General features: G+C 44.5%; 2 protein-coding genes and 5 non-coding genes across 7 annotated transcripts in view; 6 read left to right on the top strand and 1 right to left on the bottom strand.

The window, feature by feature from the left end:
* Nucleotides 1-2,250, bottom strand: part of PARG (poly(ADP-ribose) glycohydrolase) — a 110,152-nt gene extending 107,902 nt beyond the window's left edge. The window contains exon 1 of the mRNA XM_069980679.1: nt 1,835-2,250. Coding sequence (XP_069836780.1) covers nt 1,835-1,982 — 148 coding nt within the window. The 5' untranslated portion in view covers nt 1,983-2,250. The remainder of the gene's footprint in view (nt 1-1,834) is intronic.
* On the top strand, nt 2,127-17,944 carry LOC138799464 (mitochondrial import inner membrane translocase subunit Tim23). Its single transcript, XM_069980681.1, has 7 exons — nt 2,127-2,455; nt 4,273-4,331; nt 5,966-6,059; nt 6,876-6,960; nt 9,034-9,092; nt 10,087-10,197; nt 17,490-17,944. The coding sequence occupies exons 1-7, from the start codon at nt 2,359-2,361 to the stop codon at nt 17,603-17,605; spliced, it is 621 nt and encodes a 206-aa protein (XP_069836782.1). The 5' UTR covers nt 2,127-2,358; the 3' UTR covers nt 17,606-17,944.
* On the top strand, nt 5,289-5,491 carry LOC138800170 (small nucleolar RNA SNORA74). The gene has a single exon (XR_011364374.1). It is a non-coding gene; the product is annotated as a small nucleolar RNA SNORA74 (small nucleolar RNA).
* On the top strand, nt 6,593-6,793 carry LOC138800173 (small nucleolar RNA SNORA74). Its single transcript, XR_011364377.1, has one exon. It is a non-coding gene; the product is annotated as a small nucleolar RNA SNORA74 (small nucleolar RNA).
* On the top strand, nt 7,869-8,071 carry LOC138800172 (small nucleolar RNA SNORA74). The gene has a single exon (XR_011364376.1). It is a non-coding gene; the product is annotated as a small nucleolar RNA SNORA74 (small nucleolar RNA).
* On the top strand, nt 9,118-9,315 carry LOC138800174 (small nucleolar RNA SNORA74). The gene has a single exon (XR_011364378.1). It is a non-coding gene; the product is annotated as a small nucleolar RNA SNORA74 (small nucleolar RNA).
* On the top strand, nt 11,453-11,655 carry LOC138800171 (small nucleolar RNA SNORA74). The gene has a single exon (XR_011364375.1). It is a non-coding gene; the product is annotated as a small nucleolar RNA SNORA74 (small nucleolar RNA).
* Nucleotides 17,945-24,244: the final 6,300 nt, after the last annotated feature.

Raw genomic sequence — 24,244 nt, 5'->3', positions numbered from 1 at the left:
CCTGTGGGAGGACATTACATTACAGTGTATAGTACAGAGCCCTGTGTGAGGACATTACATAGTGTATAGTACAGAGCCCTGTGTGAGGACATTACATAGTGTATAGTACAGACCCCTGTGGGAGGACATTACATTACAGTGTATAGTACAGAGCCCTGTGTGAGGACATTACATAGTGTATAGTACAGAGCCCTGTGTGAGGACATTACATAGTGTATAGTACAGACCCCTGTGGGAGGACATTACATTACAGTGTATAGTACAGAGCCCTGTGTGAGGACATTACATAGTGTATAGTACAGAGCCCTGTGTGAGGACATTACATAGTGTATAGTACAGAGCCCTGTGTGAGGACATTACATAGTGTATAGTACAGCCCCCTGTGTGAGGACATTACATAGTGTATAGTACAGAGCCCTGTGTGAGGACATTACATTACATAGTGTATAGTACAGAGCCCTGTGTGAGGACATTACATAGTGTATAGTACAGCCCCCTGTGTGAGGACATTACATAGTGTATAGTACAGCCCCCTGTGTGAGGACATTACTTTACATAGTGTATAGTACAGAGCCCTGTGTGAGGACATTACATAGTGTATAGTACAGAGCCCTGTGTGAGGACATTACATTACAGTGTATAGTACAGAGCCCTGTGTGAGGACATTACATAGTGTATAGTACAGAGCCCTGTGTGAGGACATTACATAGTGTATAGTACAGAGCCCTGTGTGAGGACATTACATAGTGTATAGTACAGAGCCCTGTGGGAGGACATTACATTACAGTGTATAGTACAGAGCCCTGTGTGAGGACATTACATAGTGTATAGTACAGCCCCCTGTGTGAGGACATTACATTACATAGTGTATAGTACAGAGCCCTGTGTGAGGACATTACATTACAGTGTATAGTACAGAGCCCTGTGTGAGGACATTACATTACATAGTGTATAGTACAGAGCCCTGTGTGAGGACATTACATTACATAGTGTATAGTACAGAGCCCTGTGTGAGGACATTACATTACATAGTGTATAGTACAGCCCCCTGTGTGAGGACATTACATTACATAGTGTATAGTACAGAGCCCTGTGTGAGGACATTACATTACATAGTGTATAGTACAGAGCCCTGTGTGAGGACATTACATAGTGTATAGTACAGAGCCCTGTGGGAGGACATTACATTACATAGTGTATAGTACAGCCCCCTGTGTGAGGACATTACATAGTGTATAGTACAGCCCCCTGTGTGAGGACATTACATAGTGTATAGTACAGCCCCCTGTGTGAGGACATTACATAGTGTATAGTACAGCCCCCTGTGTGAGGACATTACATAGTGTATAGTACAGCCCCCTGTGTGAGGACATTACATTACATAGTGTATAGTACAGCCCCCTGTGTGAGGACATTACATAGTGTATAGTACAGACCCCTGTGTGAGGACATTACAGTGTATAGTACAGCCCCCTGTGTGAGGACATTACATTACATAGTGTATAGTACAGAGCCCTGTGGGAGGACATTACATAGTGTACAGTACAGAGCCCTGTGTGAGGACATTACATAGTGTATAGTACAGAGCCCTGTGTGAGGACATTACAGTGTATAGTACAGCCCCCTGTGTGAGGACATTACATTACATAGTGTATAGTACAGAGCCCTGTGTGAGGACATTACATTACATAGTGTATAGTACAGAGCCCTGTGTGAGGACATTACATAGTGTATAGTACAGAGCCCTGTGGGAGGACACTGCCCAGTGCTGGGTGTCTGCCCCTGTGTACACGCACGGTTTCATACTTATATCAGGACTGTTGAGCGGCTTCACCTGTGTTCCCCACGGTGCTGCTGGGGCCCCGGCTTCCCGGGGAGCCCCTCCCTGTCTCAGAGCCCTTGGTAACTCCCTGTGGTTCCTCTATCCGGATCCTCTTGCTGAAGGGTTCATCCACTGTGTCCACTCCAGGAGCCGCACTCATTGCTCCACACAAGCGGCCGGGGAGTGTCTGTTCATCATAAGTCGTCACTTACTCCCCGAAACACAGACAATCGGCAGACTCTTTTCTGCGCTTCCTTATGATCCTGAACTTTACCGATAACCCCTAACCATCTGCGCAGACTCCGTCCATCCGTCCGCGCGTGCGTACTCCGTGCTATGAAACTAACAACTGTCACGGATGATACACGGAAGAAACAACCGAGAAGCGAAACAAATAGCCAGGAACTGAACACGTAAAGCGCGGAGACTGTTGCAAAACAGGAAGAGAAGCTGAGGCAACCGGAAGCGTTCCTTTTTACGGCTGCCTTGGAGAGGTCAGAGAGGATTGTGAGACACGAGGCCGAGCTCAGTGAGCGATGGACCCCAACAACCACCCCGGCGGCCGGGGCGGACTCGGTAGCATCTTCGGAGGATCCCCCGGATACTCTCAGTCAGACCTGGCCGGCGTGCCGTGTAAGTGTGTGCGGGAGACGTGTAGGGACCCCGCGAGGTCGGCATGTTCTGATCGGGTGTGTGGACTCCTCAGGGATAGCGTCCCCCTAGTATGATCAGTGTTAGTGGCCTGTTCTCTAGCAGTTTTCACACGACGTCCGTTATTAGGACGCGTTCTCAGGCTGCAGAGAATCTTTAGTGTTTCGGCACCAAAGCAAATGACTGTGTATAAGCCAGTTGCTGTAGTGTTTGGTTTTCCCACCAGGAAAGTCCTAATCTCTGTGTACAGGTGCCTCATTGTGGTGCGAAGTGGGGCCCCTCGCCGGCAGTCCCACGTGAAGTGGGGCCCCTCGCCGGCAGTCCCACGTGAAGTGGGGCCCCTCGCCGGCAGTCCCACGTGAAGTGGGGCCCCTCGCCGGCAGTCCCACGTGAAGTGGGGCCCCTCGCCGGCAGTCCCACGTGATATGCTTTATTTTGCAGTCAGGAAACACATAAAAAAAAAAAATCAGTGTGTATATGTCCATATATGTGATGAGCTCCAACATGGCCTCTGTTGTTGTAGACCTGCAGCTTCAGGCCACAGTCACGTTGTGAAATCACACTAGTGTGTATGGAACAATGGCCGTAGTGTATACACACTGTATGTACTACAGCTGTTCTCTGCAGCTGTAGAAAATAATTTACAGGTCTGTTTTGTGCGGCTGCTATTCATTGAACAGCGGCCCCACGAGATAGCTTGCGCTCACAGTGTGAAGTACGGCTCCTTGCCATACTTTACATAGTGTGCTATGGCTAATTGGAGTGCGAGCACACCTGAATGTCCCCCCATTCCAATTAAAATGAAGTGATGTTCACCCAGCCAATACTGCAGTATGTGTTAACATGGCCTCAAAGTGTCTGAATAGGAACATAACAAAGCCAGCCATAGCCGTCTGTTGTTACAACTTTCAAAATCTAAATCAACAGTAGATGTGATATAAAAAAGTTTGCAATTCACATTTTTTTTTCTATCATGCTGTATAATAGGGATGGGGAACCTTCAGCTGTTGCATGATGGGAGGTGCAGTTTTGCAACAGCTGGCGGGCTGAAGGTTCCCTACCCCTGATGTAAAACAAAGCTATACTTACCAGGTCCAGAAATCAAGCTCCAGTCTCCTGAAGGCAGCTTCTTAGTCTAGTGCTGGTTGAAAAAAAAACAGACTAAACCCACGAAGTCCCAGTACTGAGAGTCACAGCTCAATGTGTCTGTCAATCACATGACTGCCTTCTGTCTGAATGTACATAGAACCTGGGAAACATGGGACTTCTTGTGTTTAGTCTTTTTTTTTTCCCCCCAGCCAGCACAAGACTAAAAAGTTGCCTTTAGGAGACTGGATACAAGTAAGTATTGCTTTATTTTACAGCATGATAAGTAAAAACAAATACTTGTGGATAGGAGACAAGTAAGAGATTTCGAGATGTTTGGCTTCCGTACCCCCCTCCGATCTCCATGTCGGACCCCCAGCTTCTTTGTTATAAATAAAGCCGCGGATACGGCCCATGACCCGAGGCTCTGTTCATTCCTATGAAGCCACGGGAAAGTGCTTACTATAAGAATGAATAGAGCTGTGGGTTATGTGGTGTACCACCAGCTGTATTTATAACAAAGAAGCCAGGGAGCCAAGTCAGGGTTCCCCTAGAACATAGAAAGAGCTACAGCAGTCTTGGGGTAATAGCAGTTCCCTGGCTTGAGAAGATTGTCAGGTTTCCTTGTGTAGTGTAAAAAAAAAAAAAAAAGAATTTCTAATTGGATATTTTGCAGGTCAAACTAATAATGTGTTATTTCCATCTTATCTCAGTAACGGGGATGAGTCCTCTTTCACCGTATCTAAACGTTGATCCAAGGTATTTAGTCCAGGTAAGTTCACCACCATTACTATCGATCTCCTTCCCACTCCATACAGTGTGTGGGAGATCTATCGAGGAGTCTTATGTGAATATGTGAAAGCTGCACTCTGATTGTTTGCTATAGGCAAGAAAGAGCATTCCTGTGTTGGAAATGCTGCAAATTTATTGCCGAAAATCCCTGCGTGTTGTCATAACCTTAGGCCACTATTATACTTTATTTGGATCTGTGTTTAAAAGCCCAAACCAGGAATGGAACACAAGCAGAGAGAAAGTATCCTGGGAAGATTTAGACCTATTCTGTGTTTGTTCCATTCCGAGTTTTGTGTTACAAATACTGATGCAAAAGTACTGCTGTGTGAATGTGACCTAAATCTGGTCTTAGTACATTTTCAGAGGAAAATATAAAAGTACTCCGGTGAAAATTATTATTTATTTATTTTTTTTTTTCAATCAACTGGAACAGAATACAGAAAGCTATTTAGATTTGTAAATTGCTTCTGTTTAAAAATGTCAAATCTTCCAGTACTTATCAGCTGCTGTATGTCCTTTCTGGTATGATTTGAAAAAAAAAAAAAAGTCTTTAAGGCCCTTTTACATGGGCAGATTATTGGCTATGAGCTCATTTTGCCAATAATCGTCTTGTGTGAGAATGCCAGCGATCAGCTGTAGGACGCACATCTGTGTGTAAACATGACACGTAAATGTTTATATCTGCTTAAATCATACCGCTATTGTGCATGTTGTGGTCATGCAATTTGGTGAGCCTTGTAAAGACACTGTAAATTAGCGACCATGTCGATGGTTTGTGTACGTACATGGCCCCATATCAGGCTGTGTAAAAGAACCTTTAGTTACCAGTTAAAAAGTAAACCTGTCAGGATTTCATGCTGCCTGTGGATCAGGCAGCATAAATGTGCTGGCAGTTTCCCTTTGTAGCATATTTGTCAGGTTTTTGTTACTATTGGTTCCCAGCGGTAGTCAGCTGTCTAGTGCCAGTCTCTGCCTATGATAGTGTTACACTACTGGGAGAATAAGACACTGCCTGGTTATACTGCGGCCCCAGTCACTGTTCTGGTGGTCTGGGGCATTAGTATGGGGCAGTGTTGTGTTTCCTTGAGAGTGCGCCAGACTCTGCTCTGTGAGTTTGCTGCTAGTCTGGAAACATACATTCTCTTGTGTTGTCAATGTAAACTGATTTAGTGAAACCCAAGAACCTGTAATTTTAAAATGCATAAGATGTTAGTATCATGTAAAAAAATCTTTTGGGATGTAAAAAGTTTTGAGTGATGGAGGTTCTGGATGTTTAGACCCCCAGTGATCGTGAGAACGAGTATGCAGAAGTGCTCAGCCAGGTGCTTCTCTCTCCTCACTGCAGTGGACAGATTCTACAGTAGAACTTTAGTCTATGTAGCAAGGAGTGAGATGCGGAGTCGCTCCTGCACTCAGAAGATGGATATAACCATGCCGGGTGAGTTCCTTGCATCAGCCCTATTCTGATTTAGTAGGGCTTGTGAATGCAACTCACCCGACATGCAGCTGGAGCGACTACACGCAGATCAGGTAGCGTGCATGAAAGCTACATTAAGAAAACAACTTGCTTTGTCTTGAATGCGCCGTCACATTGTTTTGTTTGTTGTCTTATAGGATAATGATGAATTTATTCTACCAACCGGAGCTAATAAGACGCGTGGCAGATTTGAGCTGGCATTTTTCACGATTGGAGGCTGCTGTATGACAGGTTTGTATTGTAAAACCCGAATGATACTTTACTTATGTTTTCTAACGACAGAATGATTGTTAGAAGGGTTATCTGGCATTACACAACTTTTATTATATATTGCTGCTATCATAGAGAAACAATAAAGAGCCTGTACTTACCTATCTGCGCTGCCCTGGTGTCCTGTTGCCTACCACCGACAGCATCGCCTCCACTTCCAAGCCAACCTCATCTAGGGAGCGATGGAGCTGGCCTATCTCAGTCAGCGATTGGCTGAGCGGATTGTCACTCCCAAGATGAGTTCCGCTCTGAAGTGGAGGCGCTGCAGTCAGCAGGAGACAGCTGACTGGTACCAGGGAAGCACGGTTAGGTAAGTACAGGCTATTTATTGTAAATGATAGCAGCAATACTTTAAGAACAAAAGATATGGAAGCCTGTTTATGGGTCTGAACACTTAGAAGACATTTTATTAAGCAGTCTGTGACAACTTTTTGATATAAAGTAGTTGCAAATCCTTGTGCGAAAACACAGTGGACATATAATAACTGTGCCTATCCAGTGGTAGTCAGCTGTCCAGTGCTTTCCATGCCTGTGACTGTGTTACACTGCTGGCAGATAAAGTCACTACTGCCCCCTGCTGGTGGGCACTGTTGCTGTTCTGGTGACGTGTCACACCAGCATTTAGTAGTGCTGGGATTCTTTGAGAGTGCGCCACACAGGATCTTCTGTTTGGTGCTAGTCTGGAATCACACAGATGTTTCCTGAGCTATAGAGTAGGGTGTCTTGACAGTCAGTAAATCGGGGTCATCTTCTAAAAAACAGAATTTTGTTTTCCAGGCGCAGCATTTGGTGCTGTCAATGGCCTTCGTCTTGGCCTAAAGGAAACCCAAAACATGGTGTGGTCCAAACCTAAGAATGTTCAGTAAGTGAAGTCTTTATCACCTGCCTCTCTACATGTGATTGTGTAAAACTAATGATTAGAGATGAGCGAACCGGGTTCAGGTTCGAGTCCATCCGAACCCGAAACGTTCTGATTGAACTTGGATAAAGCCCTAAGGCTATCTGGAAAACATGGGTATAGTCATTGGCTGTATCCATGTTTTCCAGACAACCTTAGAGTTTTATCCAAGTTCAGCAGCCCTCGCTAATCAAATACCGAACGTTCGGATGGACTCTAACCCGAACCCGGTTCGCTCATCTCTACTAAGGATTCATTCACAGTGTTGGTGCTAAGTGAACTCCGAGTACATTCACATGCACCGGGTTTGCACATGTTAGTATTTTGTGAGTGGTGGATGTGTGATTCTTCTAGTTATTACCCTTTTTCATTTTACAGCCTGTACAGCAGGGCATACTGGGCTGCACAGATTGCTGTGTACTTCTGTTGTTCACAAGTGTTTTCCCATGGGAAAAGGGAAGGTATGTTTGTTGCTGTTTTGGGGTTTTCTAAAATTCTAAAAGCCTCTTAATTAATTAATAGCTTGATGTGCAGTTATTCTGCAATAGCTGTTACCACCAGCAGGTGGCAGTATATGCACTTTGTTTCTCAGAGAATTTGTCCTTCAGTGAAGTTCAGGGAGACTGCACAGGCCTATGTGGCTATATTGCACAATGCTTCACCACAATCCAGTTGCATTTAAGCAATACGAGACTGCATTATGTGTGCTGCCCTTAATGTAAAGTCTAGTAACCGCGCAGCCTCCTACTGGCCACAAGCTGATGACCTACACACTGCCAATTCCCTCATCTCATCCTATACATAGCTCTGTTACTATACGTGATTGTACATATTTGTTCCTATGTTCCTTCAGGCTTTCATTACTACTGGTTCCCAGCGATAGTCAGCTGTCTAGTGCCAGTCTCTGCCTATGATAGTGTTACACTGCTGGGAGAATAAGACACTGCCAGGTTATACTGCGGCCCCAGTCACTGTTCTGGTGGTCTGGGGCATTAGTATGGGGCAGTGTTGTGTTTCCTTGAGAGTGCGCCAGACTCTGCTCTGTGAGTTTGCTGCTAGTCTGGAAACATACATTCTCTTGTGTTGTCAATGTAAACTGATTTAGTCAAACCCAAGAACCTCTCGTTTAAAATGTTAGCATCATGTAATAAAAGCCTTCAGGTTGTCAAAGGTTTTGATTGGTGAGGTTTTGGTCTTGAGGCGCTCGCTGATTGCCAGAAAAAGTGGGGAGAAGTGCTTGGCTAACCTCTTCTGTCTCCTCACTGAACAAGATGTATTCTACAGAAAAAAAAAATTATAATTTGCTCATGCAGCGACGAGAGAGAAGGAGAGAGCAAGCACTTATCTGTTTCTCTTAGCTCTGTCTAGCAGTCGATGGGTCTGAACCCTGACCGATCAGAACATTTCATATATCTCTCTGGGTCACAAGAAAGCTCTTAAAGGGGTTATCCAGCGCTACAAATACATGGCCACTTTCCCCCTACTGTTGTCTCCAGTTTGGGTGGGGTTTTGAAACTCAGTTCCTTTGAAGTAAATGGAGCTTAATTGCAAACTGCACCTGAACTGGAGACAACAGTAGGGGGGAAAGTGGCCATGTTTTTGTAGCGCTGGATAACCCCTTTAATATCAGTCTGCGCCCTGTTAAAGTACTGCAGGAAAGCCATAGAGAATTCAGCTTCCATGTGGCTTCTGCTTACCTCTGTGGTACTTCAGTTGGTGAATGTTTAGGGATTCCTCTCAGCTGCACCTGCGGCCATCTGAACAGTGTAGCCTATGCTGCACCAGGCCTTTGTAACTGCACAGCATGCATGTATATCTCTTACCATTTTAAATAAACAGGAACTTTTGCTGCCCCAAGCATACCAGATAATTGAATATTGGGTGTCTGGGGGAAGTGGGGAATAATGTATAACACAAACGGTTATCTGCTCCATGTTTTTCTGAAGCGGTGCCTTTATATATGAATTAGCTGGATTTGGCTTTTGTCTCTCATTCCACATGCAGCTATTGTAACATACCTACTTGTCTTTTGCCTAGGATATTGAACATGGTCACAAAGCAGGGTGCAATGTGGGCCAACACACTGGGATCTTTAGGTAAGTGAAGGTTTCTTGTATTCTACCCAGGAGTAGTCAGCTGTCCAGTTGTGTTATGACTGTGACAGTGTTACACTGCTGGGAGATGAAGGCTCTGCCATGCCATGCTAAAAGCTGTGGTCACCGTTTTGGTGATGCATGGCCCCAGCATTAGGCAGTGCTGTGCTTCCTCACTGGTATACTTATCACTTGTCTGATATGTGCTAGTATGGGGGCATACACAATGTACCATGCTGTCCACTCTTATCAGAATTCCAATGTGTGATGTTTGATCACATGTTATGCAATGCAAATATTCTGGTGACCCTGTGCCATGACTCTGTGACTCCCCGCCAGCTGTGTGTGCTTTTGAGTTACATACATGCTATGTTGCTTGTCCTAGTTTTTGTGTCTTTTTCCTAACAAAACATAATTCAGCATCTTCTAAATTCAGGTCATATGTTACACTAGATTTTTGGGCCATCCTTGAAGACATAACACAGCCAAATATGGCCACACTTTAGTCCAAAAAAATGGAAAGATTATTAAAAGACAGAAAAACATCAAAGTTTAAGGCTTTATTTTATTTAACTTTTTTCCCAGCCGTAAACATTTTGTGGGAACATTAAAGCCTCACTGTCATTATAGACATTTTTTTGAAATACCCTAGAGACATGTCAAGTTTTGATCGGTCTGGGTCTGAGTGTTCAGACCCATACCAGTCGCTAGAACAGGCGGGAGAGGACCACGCTTCAGCACGTCCACTCTCCGCCCTGTGTCTGCATTAGCAGTCGAGCCTGACTGATCACGTAACAGAGTCAGGAGAGGACTCCGCTTGGCGTTGTCTTCTCCTGATCAGTATGGGTCTGAACACTCAGACCTGGACCAATCAAAACTTTTGACATGTCTCTGACATGTCAAAAGCTTTTGTCATGGTGACAGTGGCACTTTAACCTTAAAGAGCACTTCTACATCAGCCCCATGAATGTTCTGATATTTTACTTCTGTCTTCCAGCTTTACTGTACAGTGCCTTTGGTGTGATCATAGAGAAGTCCAGAGGAGCAGAAGATGACCTCAATACTGTAGCTGCTGGTACAATGACTGGAATGTTGTACAAATCCACAGGTATCATTCTTCTTGTACTTGAAGGGGGTTGTCTGGTTAAGAAAATTCATTTGAAACCTTATATTAGGAAATTGTTAATAGAAGAGGGTCCCCCAGAGTTGGCTACAATGTGTCATGCTGTGGGGGAACCTGCAGATTTTATGCTTTGTACACTGTTTAGTCATAATATGATAAACCTCCCTCCAGGCCACCTAAACTGCTCTGGTTTGTCAAGGTTCAGACTCCGCAATAACTTAAAGGTGTCCTGTGGTATCTGGCACCAAGATGGCAGCAGATCCTTCAAGTCCTGTAAGTTGTGAGGTGCAGCCTTCATGGATCAGTATCGTCCACACGAATACTAGGACTTAAGATTTTCCTGAGAACATTGCATATCTAACCCTCTTCCCATAGAACATCCTGATGCTATTTATACCCAAGATATATAGTAATGTACATGCACCCAGCCATTCACACATTGTAAAAAGATATGGTTGATTGGCCAGGCCTTCCTCTTCCATTGCTGTGTGGCCTGGCTCTAATACTCGTGCCTCTGTTGTAGGTGCTTTTGGTAGTAAACAAGGGATAGAGGTACAGCCTGCAATTTGCCAGGTAATCCTGTAATGCTGAAAAGAAGTGGCTGTACTGATGCCATGTCGATCACTGGCTTTGAAACATCAGAAAAGATGTAGGTGAAGTCCGGCATAACTTTAAAATTCTTAAACTTGATTAAATCCTTTAAAAAATAGCGGAGTAAGCTCTTCTGGGGACTGTTAAACCAAGATGCTTTAAAGGATTAAGTTTAAGGGATTTTTTTTGCTGCCTGACCTCGCCTGCCTTATTCTATGGATTCCTGTGTTAGTGGACGGGTTAGCAGTAGGCACAGGCCTGTACTTCAGAAGCTGTGCTCTCACGCCTGTCATAGCTGCCGTAACTTTTGCTGCTATGGCTCCTCTATGGCATAAGACCAGGTTAACATTCGCTCCCCATGTCTTATCAGTGAGCATTAGGTGACCATAACCCTATTTAGTAGATATTTACCACTGCACCACTGGGAACAACCAGAAGACCTGCTGTTTTGGAGATGCTCCGACCTATTCTCTTAAAATTTCCCACATCCTTACTGTTGCCCATTTTTCTCACTCCCAGTGTGTCAACTTCAAAGCATTACTGCCATTAAAAAATATAATCTTTTGATGTCTTAGAGACTTGTCAAAAGTTTTGAAAGCTTGTGTTCTAGGTGGTCAGACCCACCTACAGATTTTAGTTACTAATGGTTCCCAGCGGTAGTCAGCTGTCTAGTGCCAGTCTCTGCCTATGATAGTGTTACACTGCTGGGAGAATAAGACACTGCCAGGTTATACTGCGGCCCCAGTCACTGTTCTGGTGGTCTGGGGTATTAGTATGGGGCAGTGTTGTGTTTCCTTGAGAGTGCGCCAGACTCTGCTCTGTGAGTTTGCTGCTAGTCTGGAAACATACATTCTCTGTTGCTGTCAGTGATGCCAAGAACCTGTCATTTTTAAGATTAAGATTAAAATTAAAATGTGATTTAGAGACATATCAAAAGTTTTAATCAGGCATGACTGTGACACTGACAACTTACTGCTGCATCATACCTCCCACAAAATTTTTCGTCTTACAAGACTATTTAGTTGAAAATGTGTGTCTGTATAAGTAAGATCTGTGTATAGTACATAAAGTCAGTATAATATAGAAGATATAGTAAGATAGAGTTGTACACTATATTCATCCCTGGAGTTGGCTACCTGTTATATTCTGTTTCTAGTGTAGTGTTACATCACTGGTGGAGGGGCCACCCCTGTTATTCTGTTGGCGGCTTGTACCCCAGTCTCAGATAGCACTAGACTTCTCTGAAACCGCTGATGGCATTTCTTGAGTGGACAGCATTCACCTGGAAGCATTCAGATATGTAAGATCTTTGCTTCGAAAAATGTAATTCTTTTTTTTAAGTTACAAGTGGATGTCAGATTGCGGAGGGTCTGAAAGCTTGGACCCCTGCGATCTTAAGAAAGGAAGGCAAATTCTCCCATTAGATTGGAGCATGGGTTGCATATGCGTGCAGCTGCTTGGAATTCCCCTTTAAAGGAACTGGCCCTGATGCCTCATGTGTGGTGTGGAGGAACATGATACAGTTTAATTGAAAATCACCTCTTATTTTTCAGATGTGGTGATCAAGTTTTCAGGAATAAAGCAGCAGCGGGAAGTTGTTAAAATGAAATAAGGAATGACTCATGTTTAAAAAAAAAAAAAAGAAATACAACTTCATGAATTTGGGTTACATTATGTCACAAGATGAAAAGTGAAATCTAGGGAAACTTCTGGAGAACTAAGTTAGAAATGTTTAGAGCTTTCCCTTACAGGCATCACCTTTTTAAAGGGGTTCTCCGGGCTGGGGTCATTTTCCGAGTACAGCCGGGGAGGGGGTCGATATAGAAGCTGCCAGTCACTTACCTCCCCGGTTTCAGTGCCGGGTCCCGGATCATGCCGCCCGTTCTCCCGTCCAGCAGTCCGTCCGCCTGTTTTCTGGTCTGAGCTGCGGCTTGAGACGTGACGTCTCAAGGCAGCTCAGCTATTCAGCGGTCGTAGCGGAGTCCCGCTTCGTCTGCTCAGACCAGGAAGCAGCAGCCGGACGGGAGATTGGGGCGACTCAATCCGGGACCCTGCGTTGGATCGGGGAGGTAGGTGACCGGCGGCTTCTAAACTTGCTGCACATTGGAAATGACCCCAGCCCGGAGTACCTCTTTAATATAACAGTCACAGTGATCAGCTGATTGCCTCACTGCCAGCTCCCAGGATCCCGCAGGGCAAGTTCATGCCTGCTGATCATCACCCCTGCAGGAGCTGCTTATTACTTGATTTCCTTTCTGAATTCTAGATGGTGTACCCACTACTACTAGCATCCATATGCTGTAACACTGGGAATGTAGCCCTTTTACAAAATACTTGTATCCCTCCATACTAATATCAGCATCAGGAGTAGGAGAGTCTAAACACAGCATCAAATCTGTGCCATCAAATCTGCTGCAGATCCTGTACGTGTGAGCGCACCCTAAAGGGAACCTGTTGTCACTTTATGCTGCCTGATCAGGAAGTCATCTGGGCAGTCCCAGGCAGCTTCCCCTTGGCTCACCAGCTCTAATTGATAGACCTCACTATATAATAATATGAAGAGACCTGTCAGTCAGGGCTGGTGGGGCGGAGAGAAGCTGCTTGAGACAACCCACTTGTCAATAGGGTGAAGTGGCGTCAAAGCGATGACTTGGGGATAAATCTTGATTCTGGGAAAATACCTTGTGATCTTGTCATATATACTGCTTACTTTGCAGTGCTGTATGCAGCTGTCTCGGTCCGTCCCATACATTTTGAATGGAGCGGCTGAGTGCACTTTAGGGAAAACCCTTTTAGGGTATATTCACACGGGCGGGCTCGCAGCGAGATTCTCGCTGCGAGCCCGGCAGGTCCTGTCAGTTCCCATAAACTACATACTTGCTGCGGTCTAAACGACCGCAGCGAGTATGTAATTATACCGCGCTTAACCCCTTGTACTCCCGCCGGCTCCCCCGCTGTAAGCAGCATACATTACCTGTCCTTGCTGCACGGGTCCGGCGTCCTGCTCTCCCGTCCGGCCAATTAGTGTGTTGCCCAGCCGCAGCCACTGATTGGCTGGGCGGGAGAGCAGGACGCCGGACCCGTGCAGCAAGGACAGGTAATGTATGCTGCTTACAGTGGGGGAGCCGGCGGGAGTAGAAGGGGTTAAGCGCGGTATAATTACATACTCGCTGCGGTCGTTTAGACCGCAGCAAGTATGTAGTTTATGGGAACTGCCAGGACCTGCCGGGCTCGCAGCGAGAATCTCGCTGTGAGCCCGCCCGTGTGAATATACCCTTACAATGAGTGAGGTTATACTGCATTACTAGCCCAAGGGGAAAAGAGCTGCCACCTTTTCTGATCGTTCTTTAATGGTCCTTACATATTTACCTGTTATCAGTATACTCTGGGTTACTGTAGGTCCTGTTAATTACATTGTGTTAGATGTAACAGGTCATGGCAATGGAAAAACCATCAGTCTTCCTTATCAACCAATACAAATCTTTTACATGGCAGTTTAGTAAAGTCAAAGGCCGCAGTATGGCAATGCCTTCCTGTGCAGGTTAAAGGTGTCATGGAAGGAGAACAGAGGACAGTGTAAGCAAAAAGAAATGAGGAGGAAAGCAAGTTGTGCCACAGCAACACTTAGACTGCACACGGCTGTGTGTTTTAAGTGTATGTGCTAGTCACATGTCACAGACTAAACACTTACCTGTAATAGAACTCGCTGTGTCCCAATTCATTATAATGCATTGAGCTCCCAAAGGGCAAGAGTACTAGACTGGGAACAATGTGACAGCTCGGTAGTGTAGTGCTCTGGCCGGTTAGGAGCTCAATGTATCATAATGAATTGTGATGCTGCGAGTCCCGTTTATAGCTACGTGTTCAGTTTGGGAGATTCGGGCTGCACGCGGCTGTGTGTATGTACGTACTTGTCTACAGCCATAGAGTGTGATCTGGGGAAGGATAATTTACCACAAGTAGGGGAAAGCCGAGGTAGTTGAGAAAAAAAATTAGCTGGGATGTGGCAATTTGCTATAGGCAATGCCTCCAATACCTCTCCCCATAGAGAACACAGGAACTTGGGATGGGCCGAGGGCAGGCGGACGATTGTTTGGCTGTTAGTTATTGAAGGTGTATGTGGGCCTCTGTTAGTACGTTTATGCTGTAATATCTAAGGGTAGCATATACCAGTGACAGTTTGCCGTTAAGGAACCATACAGTCGGTACACTGTTTGACGCATACCCACTATGTGCACCGATCTCGCAGATCAGCACTTGTTTAACGGGCCTTTTACATTGCCCAGTGGTTGTGCAGCCCCTCACTTGATTACACACATTCATACTACACTCAACAAGATGGGCCATGGGTAACCACCTCACAATATATTCAATTAAACCCACAGCAACCGCTATTTCAAATGTGCCATTTAGGATCACTTTAACATGTTTCATGACATGGCATCCTCAGGGAGAATTGGCCATCACAGTAGCCAGTTGATAGCCTAAGTCTTCCATTAACAGAATAACCAGTGATACAATTCACCTGTAAACCCATCTATTCTAGAGATGGGTCACTCATCCTGTAATCTTACAAAAGGGGTATACAAGTGAGGACAACATAGCATGTAATATAAGCAATGTGTTGGAAAGCTGGGTGGTTATCATAGTGGACCTGAAGATGGAATTGCCTGCATAGCTAAGATATCATTAGCCACTTCCAGGGTTGTAATGCTTTGCTCATGTAGGAATGGTATGTTTGCTCCCCTGCCCTGTGAAAAAATGTTCATTCAGCAGAATGTGAAGTGAACTATATGCACCTTGGGCTGTATACTGCAGACACTGCTTCTTGTAACCTAGATAAGAAAACTGGGCTATAAGTAGAAAGAGCTGCTCAGACAGAGGCTATCTCTGAGAAGCAAAGCACTAGGACCTGTTACTTTGTGATAATATTCCATGTAGGGAGTTACCCCGAATAGAGCTCCAACATGTCTTAGAACACATAGAGGGACATTTACTATTGAGTCTTAAATGTGCATTTTATTTCTACAGAGGAAAAAAATTGCACAAACATATTTACCTGGTGCTGACCAGACGTAGACCTGCACCATTTTGTGTGACCGTTTAAAAAGGTGCAAAGGATAAATTGGGTGCAAATCCTGGATACTCAAAGTAGGCAGATAAAAAAAAAACTGCATCTAAAAATTATTTATCTATCAGGTGCAAAGCCCTTGCTAAATATCCCCCATAGATTTTAATTCCTATGTAACTACCTTCATCAGGAATAAGTTTAATTGAGCTGTTTCATTGGTATATTTTATTTTTATTATTTTTTTTACTGCTTAAAAGGATACTACCTTAAGGGTGTTGACCAGGATAAGAAAAAGATGGCTGCTTTCTTCCAGAAACAAAGTCACACCTATCCCTCAGGTTGTGTGGTATTACAGCCGTTTCATTTACGGTAATGTTTTTAGAAGAAAGCAGCTATGTTCTTCTAATCCAGGGTAACTACTTTTAAGTCTTTACCGTGTCTTTTGTATAGAACTTATCCTTTCTGAGTAAGGGTGCATGCACACTACGGAATACGCGCGGAAAACCAGCTGGCCCCGGCTCACATCTCCTCCTGTGCCTTAGACTCCATTCTAGGCACAGGCGGATTCCACTGCCCATTGTAAGAATTGACATGTCAATGCTTTTGGTGGACAACGGAATCTGCCCGGCCATAGAATGAATGGTGTTTATGGCACAGGAGTATTAAAGCATCCTTAGTGTCATTAGACAGGAGGTAAAACTGTGGAAAAAGGTAGTATGTTTAGTCGTAGACCAGTTGTGGACAAGGAGAAGAAGCCGAAATCTTATAGTAAAGCCAATTTAAAGGGGTTATTGAGAATTAGAAAAACAAATCTGCTCTTCTCCAAAAAACCTGTCCTCAGGTTGTGTGTGGCATTACATTGCAGCTGAGCTGCTATACTAGACACAGACCGAGAAGAGCAGTGCTTTTTCTGGAAAAATGCAGCTGTTTTTCCAATTCTGGTTCATAGAAATATATGAATGCAGGGTGTAAAATAACTACCGCTCTGAATTAAAGCAGCTGCATTCAGGAGTTAAAGTGACACTCACCCCTTTTTGCATTTTGACTTCTCTACACAGCTGTAAAGGGTGAATTTAGCAATTTTCATACCTTACTTTACATCATGCGTTATGGTGCTTATTCAAGTAAAAAGTGGTCTTTTATCATCTGCAGATTGTGCTGAGTGGGCAGGCTTTATGGCAACTGCGCCACTTAGCCCCACCCACCGCCCCTCCGTGATGTCATTGGGAAATATGCCCTGCCTCCTCACCGGCCATTGGAACAGGCTGGCCTAAAGGTCTAGGTACCACCTCCTCTAGGTCGGTCCATACCAATGGGCGTTGAGGGTGCCAATGACGTCACAGAGGGGTGGGGCCTACAGTGACGCGATGGGCAGGGCTAAGTTGCGCAGTTGCCATGATGCCCCGTCCACTTAGCACAATCTGCAGATGATAAAAGACCACTTTTTACTTGAACAAGCACCATGACATATGATGTAAAGTAAGGTGTGAAAACTGCTAAATTTACCCATTACATGTATGAAGAGAAGTCAGAATGCAAAAAGGGGGTGACGGTGTAACTTTAAACCTCTCTCTCTACACATGTATTAATCCTAATATATTCTTTTTTTCTGCAGCTGGGTTACGTGGCATTGCTCGAGGAGGACTTGCTGGTCTAGCGCTTACTAGTGTCTATGCTTTATATAACAACTGGGAGCATATTAAGGGGTCTTCCACACGACTTTCCTTATAAATGCCATTTTGGACATCACTTTACCCGTCTACAGTCTTTAGAATGAACTGTACTTTGTCCTTCTGGATGTCTAGCTTTGTGTTGGAGCTCTGGACTACATAAAGATCCTGCTCTTGGATTTTGTCAGTGGTTGAGAAGTCTGTGTTCATCAGCGGAGAGAGACCGTGAAGTGTGCACCTCATTGAGACATCTACATCACAAGACAGAGTCCATAGATCTGTGTTCCTGTCAAGTTGTATTTAATGATTCACTATATTGCAATGCTGAGATTCCTGTACTTTTTAAATTAAATCACATGTAAAGTAAAAAATGAAAAATATGTATTTTTATTTCTCCCAATCAGATGTATTTATTGTGCTATAGCTGTGATTGTATATGGTCATATTAAAGCTCTTTTTCATAGGTCATAACTGCTGTGAGTAAAGAAAGTCAAGTAGCTATGTTTTTATTGCATGCAAGTTTAGTCTTTAAAGGTCTGTACCTTGAATGGACATTCTGAAACACCATCTCGTCTAACTCTATATTAAGACGAGCAGCCAAGCTTCCAGTTACTATGTCTAGAATATTTGCCAGGGCAAAATACATTGTCATGTTCAAAATTCTTAACCTGACGGATGAATTCATCTCGGAAAATGAATTTGTTTAATGTTTATAGCTGTGTGGCATCAACATTCATGTTTTATAGATCAGTAACATATCAGTTTCAAAACGTATTGCCATACCTACAACTGCTTTACTTGCCCCATCCTGCTAGAAATTATAATCTGTTTAGAAGATCTTGGAGTTTTCCAAAGATCAGCAGAACGATCGTCCCTAGCCAGCATGAAACAGCAGACAATCCCAAGCAGGTAAAATCCATGTATTATACTGAGTCTTCTGGACAATGTGTTTTGGGGTGCTAGCCTCCTTTCTCTAGTTAGGAGACATATAGCTAGCCGACAGACAACAGCAGTTCACGTAACCGTGTGTGGCGGGAACTCGAGAGGAAGCACCACCCACAGCTTGGATGTGACAATACTAAAAAGTAACAGCCAGCATCTAGGAATAATTACCTTGTCAAATTTATAACGTAGTATAAAAACACAGCATTAAAGAATAATCTCTCTAGAGGAGGTTCTGATGTCATCTGTAGTTCCAACCATGTGACCAACTTCAGGGCCGTTTCTAGCACCGTGCAGGGTGGGCTATGGCACGGGGCGCTGACAGCTAGGGGGCGCCCTCCTCACTCAGCAGCAGTGGCTGACACTGTCTGTGCAGAGGCCGGGGCATAGACCTCTGTGCGCCCCTCACACTGCACCTGGCTCCTGGGGGGCTCTTTTTGCGTCCTGTCATATGAACGCTGCAGGGAGAGGAGAGAGGAGGCAGCAGCAGAGACCTCGGGATACTTCCTGGCTGCTCTGCTAAGGATCGTCACACAGGCAGCAGCTCCCATGTGACAGGTCTCCTCCCCCGACCCGGCCTGAATACAGCAGAGGAGAAGCAGCCTGTAAGTCCTGCTTCTCTCTCCTATTACAGCTGAGTGTGTGGGGGTGGGGGGGACTGGGAAGACATGGCAGTGTCTGGCCAGGTATGTGAGTGTGTGTGGGGGGGATGGGCAGCTTCACTCTGGAGTCTGTACTTTCTCCTTATCAGTCACTTGTAATTATTGCTGAGAGTTTAACCCTTACATCAGTAACCTGTGCAGGCAATGTAAAGGTTAAACCTTAATCTCTTTGCTGCAATAAGTGTCTGATGAGGAGAAACTGAAGGAGACAGAGAAGTGATATTCATAGTATAGGGCCCATATTGCTATAGCATATATATTAGTAAGGACCTTTTACATGCCCCATATGCAGTCATGTACAACCAGGCTGCTGTATGGTTCATACTGCCATTTAAATACATTACTATCGGCTGCATATTCCCTGTATACACGGAGAGATGTGCAACCAATAATAATTTATACAACTACTCAAAAGATCAGCAAACAGTGATACAACTCCCATCATTTACTGACAGGCCACAGCCCTCAGAATATGCTGCGAATGAAGAGAGTCCTCAAGGTGTTGTCCCCTCACAAACTACAATTCCCAGCATGCCCTGAGAGCTTCATAAGTGTAGGGCATTCTGAGAGTTGTAGTTATTCACAAGGGAGCTGTGGTCACAGATACAACACTCCAGGATGGGAGGGGGTGACCTGTCTCCTCTTACTGGTTCCGGCTATGTTCACACAACGTATGTTTTCGTAAAAGTACAGCCGTTGTTGCTATCGGCAACAATGGCTGTACTTTGTACGAAAACTTTGCTTTCCATGGGATTCCGGCCGGAGTGTATACACATAGAGGGAGATTTATCAAACATGGTGTAAAGTGAAACTGGCTCAGTTGCCCCTAGCAACCAATCAGATTCCACCTTTCATTTTCCAAAGAGTCTGTGAGGAATGAAAGGTAGAATCTGATTGGTTGCTAGGGGCAACTGAGCCAGTTTCACTTTACACCATGTTTGATAAATCTCCCCCATAGTATATGCTCCGGCCAGGACCCCTCGCAGCGCCGCAAAGAACTGACATGTCAGTTTTCTGCAACCGCTATTCAGTGAATTGCGGCCGCAGAAACCCATGTCAGTGCACACTATGGAGCAAGCCGCTTGCCTCATAGTGAACTATGGGGAGTTCTGATGCGGGCGTGCACTGATGCGCCCGCATCAGAACTTTGCGGCAGGAAAGATCATCTGGGATAATCTTTGCACAGACCGGCCACTCCATGACCCGGCCGGGTCACGGAACGGCCGGTCTCTTACGCCATGTGAACATGGCCTCCTTCTGTAAGTGTCCCCCAGAATCAGCCCTCCCAGGAATCCAGGACACATGTTCCAGATAGGGGCGCTCTGCAGTCTAGGTCCCCCCTTGGACCTCACACCTCACTCAGCATGCCCCCATATTGACAAAAGCTGATTGAGGTCCAGGGAGGGGCGCTTTTTTCAGATTCGCCCTGTTGCCAAAATGGCCTAGAAACTGCCCTGACCAACTTACTAACACAGTTCAGTAGCTAAAATGAGAATAGTTAAATACAATTAGTGCAAAGTGTGTGTGTGTATATATATATATATATATATATATATATATATATATAGAGCTATATAAAATCTAACAGCCACTAAGGGTCACAAGAGTACAGAATCATTTAATTCCATAAAAGTCTGATATGAAGGAGAGGGGATGGGAACACAATGCTCCTGAGACATTGAATAAAATGCATCAATCTTACCTGCCTGGAATTGTCTGCTGATCTTTGGATAACTCCAAGGTCTTATACACAGATTTTCATTGTGTCTTCTTGGGATCAATTTGTCCTGGACCACAGCAGCTTATAATGGTGGTGTGGTGTGCCAGGTGAGCAAATTCATCACTCAGGTTATACTGCTATCGCTAAGATCTTATCCTATTGCTGCTGTAGTTATTCTTTTAGCCTGACAATTCTTCTAGAAATATGCGGGCTAGAGCTGAGTGAATCGGGTTCGACTCCATCCGAACCCGAACGATCAGCATTTGATTAGCTGGGGCTGCTGAAGTTGGATAAAGCTCTAAGGTTGTCTGGAAAACATGGATACAGCCAATGACTATATCCGTGTTTTCCACATAGCCTTAGGGCTTTATCCAACTTCAGCAGCCACCGCTAATCAAATGCCGAAAGTTTGGGTTCGGATGGACTCGAGCATGCATGAGGTTCGCTCATCTCTAATGCTGGCTGAAGATTTATGCTCTTCGGTTTCCAATGTACCAATTGCAATGTTTCTATGGAAGTCAAAGTCTGTATTTTGCTACTCCTAACATATCAACAATTCAAAAAGTAAATTAGTCTCTGGTGTGTTAACAGTCCTGTCAGAGGGCAGCATAACCCTGGCAATAGTGGCACAGTTTGTCTTCTTGCCTAATGCCTTAGTTCATGTGCAAAGGAAATGTAATACTTTGAACCATTGAGTGAGTGCATGTTCTGTAATCCACGGTATTTAGGAACTGCCCTTCCTGCATATGCACAAGCAGACTGCTTGGTTTTCAATTCTGTAATTTCCGGGGGGAAAAAAAAAGTCCTTTCCATTTTTGGCAACTACATTTATAACTAAGTAATAGCAACTGAAAGAGCTTTCACGTGTTTGTGGTTCAATGTTGACCACAAGGAACGAAATGGCTTAGACCACAGACTCACGACGTTACCTCAGAATGACCAGCTACTTTTCTTTTCATTTGTACCTTTTTTAGCAGCCAAAACATTTTTTTTCTATTGGCATAACTACATAAGGTTTCCATGTTTGATGTGGCGGTGACCGTTTTCTTTTCCAGTTTGGAGGTACATAAGTTATTGTGCAGAGTTTTGTGTTTTTCTACTGTATACAAAATTCTGTTCACATTTCTCATTAATATTGCGTTCACACCTACAGGATCTGCAGCAGATTTCATTTAAATAACTGAACACAGCTGCAGATCCTGTAGGTGTGAACGTACCCTAAGGGTGCGTTCACACCTACAGGATCTTCAGCAGATCTGCAGCAGATTTGATGCTGTGTTCAGTTATTTAAATGAAATCTGATGCAGAAAATCAGCTGCAGATCCTGTAGGTGTGAACGCACCATAAAGAGGTATTCCAGAGACTGAAGAGGTATCTCCTAGAAATGACCAAGTACAGTGCAGCTTCACAGAGAATAAATGGTGCATGTGGCACTGGCAAACCAGCACTTTATTCAGCCAGCAGAGGTTGGATTTATGCTAGGTTATTAGGAGTACCCCTTTAAAGGGGTTGTCTGAAGTTATGCTTACCTTTCCACACTCCCCCTGCTGACCCAGAGTTTCCACTTTCAAGTCAATTTCTCTGTTGTAAGGGTATGTGCACACTAAGAAAATCACTCAGAGAAGTCCCTATAAATTCTGCCGCTCATCTCTGCGCGCTCCTACTTCACTGAACGTCCATCCCATAGACACCATTCTATGGTCAGACAGATTCCGCCGACCGCCTGAAGAATAAACCTGTTTATTCTTCGGGCTTACAAAGGAACCTGCCTGACCATAGAATGGAATTTATGGGATAGGCTGAGATGCGAGCTGCAATCCACAGCAGGTGATCTGCCCGGATTCCTTAGTGTGCACGTATTGTAAGGGCCCTATTCCACCGGACGATTATCGTTCACATAATCGTTAACGATCGCTATTGCGAAAGACCTGAAAACGTTCACTCATTTCCATGGAACAATAATCGTTACTTATTATATTTGCAATTGTTTTTCTTCGCTATTGCGTTCGTATCTACTGCGAACGTCTTATTCAATGCGAACGATTTGCGAACGAGCAATGATAAAAATAGGTCCAGGTCTTATAAAGCGATCAACGATTTCTCCTTCGGTCGTTAATCGTTAACTGCATTTCAACCGAACGACTATCGTTTAGATTCAAACAATTTAACGATAATCTGAACGATAATCGTCCGATGGAATAGGGCCCTAAGGGTGCATTTACAGAAAGCAGTTTATCTGAAAGATTTTTGAAGCCAAAGCCAGGAACAGACTATACACAGAACAGGTCATTAAGGAAAGACTGAGATTCCTCCTTTTTTCAAATCCATTCCTGGCTTTGGCTTCAAAAATTTGTCCAATAAATCTTTGTATAAATGCACCCTAACAGCCTGCTCAGCCATTCACTGACCGAGACGGGACAGCTCCGCAGCCAATGATTGGCGACACCACAACAGGACGCTGGGGGAGTGCGATCAGGTAAGCATAACGTGTTGACTGTTTTATATCCACCACCAGCAATGTTAAAAGTAGTTTAAGCCAGACAACCTCTTTAAATAAGGATGTGTAGGTTTATTTTATTATATGCACAATATTTTTTTTTCTTGAGCTCATGAAAGGATTTCTATTTTATCTTCTTTGTAATACTTAAAGAAAAAATTGTGTCTAAGGGTACTATTACACAGAACGATAATCGGCCTGATTCGGCCGATTATCGTTCTGTGTAATAAATACAATGATCAGCCAATGACAATGATCATCGGCTGATTGTCGATATAGGTTTGGACCTATTTTCGCTGGGCGACGACCATGCACCTCTACGTGTAATAGCAGTGCGCGGCCGGCGACTGACGATATACATTACCTATCAACGTTCCAGGGCTGCTGCTGCGGTCTTCTTCTCCCCGGGTCCTGCGCGCTCTAGCTTCAGAGCGGCCTGTCAGCTGACAGCTGTCAGCCTGGAACGTGAATAGGTAATGTATATAGTTAAGCAAGGGCTGCAAGGACATCGGTAACTATGTCCCTGCAGCCCTTGTTTAAAGATTATCGGGCCGTGTAATAGGTCCAGTAAACGACGATCTAGCAGATCGCTGATCGTTTATAGGTATTATCAGGCCCCCATCGGCCCGTGTAATACCACCTTAAGATGTGTCTATAGAATGTATTAACATATCTGTGCGGTTCTGCCACACTGGTAGCTGATAGAAATCCAGGAAGTGAAGAAAAATGGCCTCTGTGCCAATCCACATTGTCTCCTGCTCCCTCTGCTCTCCCCCCTTAGGAGACAAATATTCCATGCCTCTGTCTCACATTGTGTGTGCTTGCTGAGGACAGGCCGATGATGCAGACAGGGGGCAGGACATGATGTCACAGGAAGCT

Source organism: Dendropsophus ebraccatus, chromosome 8 (assembly GCF_027789765.1).
Source record: "Dendropsophus ebraccatus isolate aDenEbr1 chromosome 8, aDenEbr1.pat, whole genome shotgun sequence".
Taxonomy (NCBI): Eukaryota; Metazoa; Chordata; class Amphibia; order Anura; family Hylidae; genus Dendropsophus; species Dendropsophus ebraccatus.
The sequence above is the reverse complement of the archived record's forward strand: the minus strand, read 5'-3'. Positions and strand labels throughout refer to the sequence as shown.